Below are 7,569 nucleotides of genomic sequence, written 5' to 3'. Positions count from 1 at the left end.
ACGGAGTTTTGCTCTTGTTACCCAGGCTGGAGTGCAATGGCGCGATCTCGGCTCACCGCAACCTTTGCCTCCTGGGTTCAATCAATTCTCTTGCCTCAACCTCCCGAATAGGTGGGACTACAGGTGCATGCCACCATGCCCGGCTAATTTTTGTATTTTTAGTAGAGACGGGGTTTCACCATGTTGACCAGGATGGTTTCAATCTTTGACTTCATGATCCACCCGCCTTGGCCTCCCAAAGTGCTGGGATTACAGCTATAAGCCACTGTGCCCGGCTCTTTTTTCTTTTCTTTTCTTTTTTTTGAGACAAAGTCTTGCCCTGCCACCAGGCTGGAGTGCAGTGGCGCCATCTCGGCTCACTGAAACCTCCGCCTCCTGGGTTCAAGTGATTCTCCTGCCTCAGCCTCCTAAGTAGCTGTGACCACAGGTGCATGCCACCACACCAGCTAATTTTTGTATTTTTAGTAGAGACAGGGTTTCATCGTGTTGGCCAGGATGGTCTTGATCTCTTGACCTTGTGATACATCCATCTCGGCCTCCCAAAGTGTTGGGATTACAGGCGTGAGCCACCAAGCCTGGCCTTGCTCATTTCTTACCATTTCCTTCAGGGGCTGGAGCCGAGGCTTTGGGGTACACCAGAGCTTTCACCCCATCTCCTGCAAGAGACTCCAGTCATTCCCACCTAGCCCCTGGGCTGTTGGCTCCCCTGCCCCACTGCACTTTGTCCCCTGGGTCTGACTCACCATTCCTAAAGCCATTGGCCCCAGGGAACCCTGGAGGAGGAAAGAGGGTGTCAGAGGCCGGGCTATGGCCTCTGAGCCCAACGCTCCCACCTCCGCCCCGGCTCCCCAGGCACCTGGCTGTAGGTGGGCCTCGGAGAAGACCCTGGCTCCCAGGACACCATTCCCATAACCAAAACCTGCAGGAGAGAGATTGGAGAGGAGCTAGGGACAGCCTAGTGGAACAGGGACAGCATCAGGAGGGCCAGGTGACCTGCTCATAGACAGCGGGATGCGGACAGACAGATTGACTCAGGCATGTGGGAGATGCCAGCTTTCGCCCAACATAGGGGCCCAGGAGGACTCACCAATTTTCTGTGGCTCGAGGCCGCCATTGAAACCTGGGGGAGAGAAAACTGTGACTCAGAGATGGGGGTCAGAGAGAGCCACAGCCTTGGCGTCCCCTCTTCCTGGGGTGGCAGAAGGAAGAGGAGAGGAAGGGAGGGGAGGAACTCCAGGAAGGGCCTCCTCACCCAGTTCTGCTCCTGGTCCATAGCCATTTGGAGGCTGGTGCCCTGTGAGGAGAATGGAGGTCAGTGTGGAGGACCCAGACTTCCCCTGATTCCTTGGGGGCCAAAGATGGACTATAGGGACCCTGAAGTGGAAGCAGGAACTTTCCTGTCCACAGGGAATGGAACCAGAAGAAACTTAGAGAGCAGCAAGAGGCCAGGCACGGTGGCTCACGCCTGTAACCGTAGCACTTTGGGAGGCTGAGGTGGGCTGATCACTTGAAGTCAGGAGTTTGAGACTAGCCTGGCCAACATGACCAAACCCCATCTCTACGAACATTACAAAAATGAGCCAGGTATGGTGGTGCATGCCTGTAATGCCAACTACTTGGGAGGCTGATTTTGCAGTGAGCCAAAATTGCACCACTGCACTCCAGCCTGGGAGACAGAGCGAGACTGTTTCAAAAAAAAAAAAAAAGCAACTCGGGGAGGGACTTCCTGGGCTCAGGTTGCCTGAATAGCTGAGGCAGCCTAGGGAANTTGCAGTGAGCCAAAATTGCACCACTGCACTCCAGCCTGGGTAACATGAGTGAGAGACTGTTTCAAAAAAAAAAAAAAAAGCAACTCGGGGAGGGACTTCCTGGGCTCAGGTTGCCTGAATAGCTGAGGCAGCCTAGGGAACAAGGTTGATGAAGGCGTGACCCTGATCTGGTGTGCGGACAGAGGATAGACCTAGTTGAGAGTTTGTGCCTCTGGGATGTGGGGCCTGGGGGCAGAAAGACTCACACCTGCTTTCTGAGATTTCAGCCTCCACTGGATGGAGAAAAGTTGGGGCAGGAGTGAGCCCAGCCCAGGACTTGGGGGGCTGCAGCTGCCATGGGGCAGGGATGGAAAGGGCTTCCATACTGGGGGCCACATGGGGTCCCAGAGCCAGAGTTCAGGCTTCTCCTCAGCAGATCACTGTGTGACAAGTCACTGCCCTCTCTGAGCCTCAGCGTCAGAGGACAGGACAGAGCCGGACATGGCAGCTAGGCACTCCCACTCCACACTCACCTTGGAACTTGCCATTCTGTACTGCGGAAGGGGGCTGGGATTTCAGGCCCCAGACACCCTCTCTGTCCGAAGGAATCCCTGGAGTGGGAAGCCTGGGGAGGAGCAGTGGAGCGACCCTCGAACTGCAGGGACCTAAGATGGGCAGGAAGGGAGGGGTGGGTGTGTACTCCAGGCCAGTCCTCACTGACGCTGCCTAGGAGGCCTTGGCCTGGCCAAGCCACTGGCCTGTGTGGCTTCTAGGGCAGACCTGTCACCTAAGGGGGACATTAGCCAGGCTGGAGAAAGCCCAGCTCCCTCGGGCCATTCCCTGCTCAGGAGACTAGGGGATGGAGGGACATAGGGACCTGGCAGGGATGGGGCTCCTGCTGTTTGTCCTCGAGCCCCTCCATCTTCCAGCAGCTTCCCTCTCCCTCCCTCCTGGGCCCCCACCCCAGTCCCAGTGGCCTCACCTGGCTGGGCCCGCAGCCCATTTCCATGGCCATATCCTGGAGAGGGAAAGCAAAGATGAGCGTGGTAGCACTAGGGGTGGGGGCTGGAAGGGCTGAGAGGCAGAAGGAGGTGCGGGGCAGAGCGGGGTGGGGAGGTGCTCCCCAACGTGCCTGGCTTCCAAGCCTTCAAGCTCTCTCGCAGGCCTGGGGAGAGGCAGAAAGAGGCCAGTTCAGACCCCGGTCTACCCCATGGGGGTAGTGAACTCCTCTCTCCTCATCTCCCTAGCCCTCACTTCTCACCTGACAGGAGCCCCAGCTGGGTCCCTGGTGTGTATCCTGGGATGGAGAGCAGGGCATAAGGGTGGGCTTGGAGTTGGGGACCTCGGAGGAAGCAGGAAGAGGGGCAGAGAGAAACTCGGCTTTGGAGGTTTCAGATCCCTTCCCAGGCCAGACACCCATGGAAAAGGATGGACAGGCCGACCCCACCCCGCCCCGTCCCTCCCTGATACCCAACTCTGCCCCTTGGAGCCCATCCCCCTTCCCCTCTGCCCCGGATCCCGCCCGCCTCCCTCACCTGGCTGGGCTCCTTCCCACAGGAAGGCTCCAGCTCCAGCCTGTTCTTGCACCCTAGGGAGACAGGGTGCGGCTTGGGGGGAAAAGGGTGGAGGGGGTAGGCTGTGTCTGCGCGCAGGGAGAGTGACGGAGGTGGAAAGGGCATACCTGGCTTCTGAGGTTTCATGCCCTCTCCAGTGCCTGGAGAGATGGGAGCAGGTGAGGTACCCATGTCGCACCCCTCACAAGGGGCCTCTTCCAGATCCAGCATCTGCCCCCTCACCTGGTGCCCATGCCGACCTCCCCTACCTGGTCCATGGCCAGTGGGAACTGTGGGGCTTGTGGAGCGGCATGGGGAGAGGCTGGGGTGCAGAAGGGGGCTGGCGCCTGGCCCCCTATTCCTCCCAATTTAGGAAGTGGAGCTCTGGGCCTCTCCCTCTACCTTGTGCCATCTCCACTCCAGACTCTACCCCCCTAAGGCTGCAGGAGCCCCCAAGAGAACCCTCAGAGGCCCTCACCTCTCTCCTCTTCTCTGTAACCCCAGCAACCCCAGCCCCCCAGTACCTGTTCTGTAGCCATTCTGGGCTGAGGGGCCTGTGGGGAGGGAGGGGTGAGCAGGGGTTTGGGATTCTAGCTGAGGTTGGGGCAAAGGGCCTGTGGCTCCCCCTTCAGAGCCAACTCAGAAAGCAGGAGTCCTGGAGCTGCCCCTCCTCCCTCAGTTTGGTGCCCACCTGCCCTGGAGGCCTGGAAGGGAGGCAGGGACAGCCGCCTCCACACCCCCTCACTGGCTGGGCTCCCAGCTCTCTCCTGAGTCCCAATGGAGCTGAGGTGGGGTATGAATGAGGGAGGGAGCTCAGGGTTTGGGGGAGGCAGAGGGACAGGCCCGGTGGGCTCACCTGGCGTTTGGGGCTTCATGACCCCCACAGAGCCTGGTCGAGAGACAGGGAGCAGGTGAGGGACCCAGAGTCTCTGTCTTGGGCCTCCTGGAACCCCAGCCCTGCCCCTACCTGGTCCATAGCCATTTGGAGCTACCAGGCCTGTGGGGCAGAAAGGGGAGCATGGTAAGGCTGAGCCCGAGGGGCACTGGGAGGCAGGGGCCAGGAAGGGGCCCTTGGTCTCTCCCCACCTCCTCTTCCTGCAGTCCTTTGTGCTCCTACAGACCTCTCCTCACTCATGAAGCAGGGGTCACCCCTCCCCTGGGAGTCCCATGCAGACCCAGCTCAAACACCATGGGCTAGGGGAGGTGGGGCGACAGACGCCGGCAGTCCCCTCACCTGGCACCTGAGGCTTCATGCCCGCTTCTAGACCTGGGAGAGACAGAGAGGCTGATGTCAACTCCAGCCAATACTGCCGACCTCCAGACCCCGGCCCTTTGTCCCCATGGCCCAGGCTTCTCTCCTCCCGCCCTACCTCCTAACCGCTCCGGCCCCAGGGCCAGCTGCCCTCACCTGGCTGGACTCCAAGTCCATTTTTGTGGCCATAACCTGAGGGAGAGGGACAGGGTGGGTATGAGACAGCGGCATGCAGAGGGGGCATCAGGAGGAAGCAGCTTGGCTATGAGAAGCCCTAGAGACGGGGCAGGAGGGCCAGAGCCCTCCCCCACCTGTCTTCTGAGGCTTCACTCCCCTTCCCAGGCCTACATAGAGAAACGGAGGCAGAACCACACCAGGCTAGCCAGTGGCACCCATTTCAGACCCACACTCTGTCCTCTTGGTCCCCTGGCCGCTCTCTGCGTTCCCCATTCCCTCCAAGAAGCCTGGGTTAGGCTGGGTGCAGTGGCTCACGCTTGTAATCCCAGCACTTTGGGAGGCTGAGATGGGTGGATCATCTGAGGTCAGGAGTTCAAGACCAGCCTGGCCAACATGGTGAAACCCCATCTCTACTAAAAATACAAAAATTAGCCAGACATGGTGGCGGGTGCCTGTAACCCCAGCTACTCAGGAGGCTGAGGCAGGAAAATCACTTGAACCAGCAGACGGGGGTTGCAGTGAGCTGAGATTGCACCACTGCACTCCAGCCTGGGTGACAGAGCAAGACTCCATCTCAATAAATAAATAAATAGGCCTGGCATGGTAGCTCACACCTGTAATTCCAGCACTTTGGGTGGCCAAGAAGGGCAGGTCACCTGATGTCAGGAGTTCAAGACCAACCTGGCCAATATGGTGAAACCCCGTTTCTGCTAAAAAAAAAAAAAATATACAAAAATTAGCCGGGTGTGATGTCAGGTGCCTGTAATCCTAGCTACTCGGGAGGCTGAGGCAGGAGAATCACTTGAACCCGACAGGCAGAGTTTGCAGTGAGCCGGGATTGCACCACTGCACTCCAGCCTCGGTGACAGAGCAAGACCTGTCTCAAAAAATAAAAAATAAGCCGGGCGCGGTGGCTCAAGCCTGTAATCCCAGCACTTTGGGAGGCCGAGGCGGGTGGATCACGAGGTCAAGAGATCGAGACCATCCTGGTCAACATGGTGAAACCCCGTCTCTACTAAAAATACAAAAAATTAGCTGGGCATGGTAGTGCATGCCTGTAATCCCAGCTACTCAGGAGGCTGAGGCAGGAGAATTGCTTGAACCCAGGAGGCGGAGGTTGCGGTGAGCCGAGATCGCGCCATTGCACTCCAGCCTGGGTAACATGAGTGAAACTCCGTCTCAAAAAAAAAAAATAATAATAATAATAAATAAAAAATAAAAAAGGCTGGGCTCCTGCCCCAGGTGTCATCACCTGGCTGGGTTCTGGCCCCAGGGAAGGCCCCTGCTCCCAGCATCTTCCCATATCCTGGAGAAGGAGAGGGAGTATGAACCGGGTGCTCATGGCTTCAGGAGTGCGTGCATAGAAAGGCAGACTAGGGCAGGGCTCACCTGGCTTCAGAGGCTTTACAACTTCGCCAAGGCCTGGAGGAGATATGAGGCCCGTGAGCGACTCAGGGGCCCCACCCACAGTTTCCCCGGGTCCTTCCTTACCCCTGCTCTTACCTGCTCCAAATCCAAATCCATTCTGGGCTGTCAAGACTGTGGGGAGAGGAGGGTGGTGTGGGGATTTGGGGTTTGGTTGAGGTGGAGGTGAGGGAATTCTGGAGGCCTCCTCCCAGCTGCCCTCAGTTATTCAGCAGCTCAGCACCCCCGTGAGACTGGGGAGGGAGGCAGGAAGAGGACACCCCAGGGGCAGAACCCCAAACCCTACCTCTCTCACCTGGCTGAGCACCCAGCCCATTCCCACTCCCATTCCCGAATCGTGGGGGACAGATGGAGGTGAGGATGAGAGGGGGAAGAGGGCTCTGAGAGCTGGAGGGACAGAAGCTCAGGGGAGATTCAGGCTCACCTGGCCCCTTTGCCTTCACACCCCTTCTAAACTTCAGGAAAATGGGGAGCAGATAAGGTACCCAGGAGCCCCCAGCTCACATCTACCCCAGAACCCCAGCATCGAGACCCTAGCTCCTCCATCCTCTCAGGACCTGCTCTGTGGCCATTCTGAGCTGGGGGGCTTGTCGGGGAGGGAGGGCTGAGCTAAGCTGGGGGCACAGCGCCTAGAGCTCTCCTCCAAGACCAAGCCAGAAGCCAGTGATCCTGGAGATGCCCCCCCCACCCCTCTCCATCATTCACCAGTCCCACCCCTGGGAGGAAAAGGCCACCCAGATGTGGACCCTGGAACCCCAAACTCTATCCCCTTCACCTGGCTGGGCTCCCAGCCCAATCCCATACTACAATCCTGGGGGAATAGATCAAGGCGGGTATGAATGAGGGGAGGGAGCTCAGGGTTTGGGGAGGCAGAGGGACAGGCCGCGGCAAGGCTCACCTGGTTTCTGTGGTTTCACACCCCCAACATAGCCTGGTGGAGAGACACGGAGCAGGTGAGGAACCTGGGGCCCCAGCTCTAGGCCTCCCCAAACCGCAGCCCCACTCCTACCTGGTCCATAGCCGTTTTGAGTGGCGGGGCCTGTGGAAGGAGAGAAAGGGCTAAGGCCCTCAGCAGCCCTGGCTGCCATCTCCAGCCACCTGGGGCAGGGGTGTCAGCACCTCTGACTTCAACCAGCCAGAAAGGTGGGTTCCTTTCCTCAGCAGCCTGCCACTGTCAAGCTCCAGCTCCTGCCACCCTGGGTATTGAGTGCTTGCTTGAGTCTGCACCTTCTTTGTTCAAAACTCTTTATTTTTATTTTTTTAAATTTTATTTATTTTTTTATTATTATTTTTTGAGACGGAGTTTCGCTCTTGTTACCCAGGCTGGAGTGCAATGGAGTGATCTCGGCTCACCGCAACCTCCGCCTCCTGGGTTCAGGCAATTCTCCTGCCTCAGCCTCCTGAGTAGCTGGGA

At 58.2% G+C, this 7,569-nt stretch overlaps 1 protein-coding gene and 2 long non-coding RNA genes across 3 annotated transcripts in view; all 3 read right to left on the bottom strand.

Annotated features, from left to right (window-relative positions):
- The window catches only part of LOC119468517, a 3,073-nt gene extending 303 nt beyond the window's left edge, over window positions 1–2,770 (bottom strand). Inside the window, exons 1-6 of the long non-coding RNA XR_005197210.1 lie at window positions 2,731–2,770; window positions 2,282–2,413; window positions 1,253–1,294; window positions 1,088–1,120; window positions 857–919; window positions 744–773 (exon numbers count right to left, since the gene is read on the bottom strand). This is a non-coding gene — a long non-coding RNA (uncharacterized LOC119468517). The remainder of the gene's footprint in view (window positions 1–743; window positions 774–856; window positions 920–1,087; window positions 1,121–1,252; window positions 1,295–2,281; window positions 2,414–2,730) is intronic.
- LOC108290970 (collagen alpha-1(VIII) chain-like) lies at window positions 2,593–6,681 on the bottom strand. The gene is made up of 13 exons (XM_037732240.1): window positions 6,641–6,681; window positions 6,451–6,542; window positions 6,234–6,269; window positions 4,710–4,745; window positions 4,536–4,568; window positions 4,269–4,298; window positions 4,158–4,190; window positions 3,826–3,855; window positions 3,430–3,462; window positions 3,010–3,090; window positions 2,881–2,913; window positions 2,731–2,766; window positions 2,593–2,600 (listed from the first exon to the last, which is right to left on the bottom strand). Exons 1-13 carry the CDS (start codon window positions 6,679–6,681, stop codon window positions 2,593–2,595), a joined length of 522 nt encoding a protein of 173 aa, XP_037588168.1.
- Window positions 6,682–7,152: 471 nt separating this feature from the next.
- The window catches only part of LOC119468518, a 2,274-nt gene continuing 1,857 nt past the window's right edge, over window positions 7,153–7,569 (bottom strand). The window contains exon 3 of the long non-coding RNA XR_005197211.1: window positions 7,153–7,194. This is a non-coding gene — a long non-coding RNA (uncharacterized LOC119468518). The remainder of the gene's footprint in view (window positions 7,195–7,569) is intronic.

Source organism: Cebus imitator, unplaced genomic scaffold (assembly GCF_001604975.1).
Source record: "Cebus imitator isolate Cc_AM_T3 unplaced genomic scaffold, Cebus_imitator-1.0 Scaffold444, whole genome shotgun sequence".
Lineage (NCBI taxonomy): Eukaryota > Metazoa > Chordata > Mammalia > Primates > Cebidae > Cebus > Cebus imitator.
Note: the sequence above shows the minus strand (reverse complement) of the source record. Positions and strands in the feature narration are given on the sequence as shown.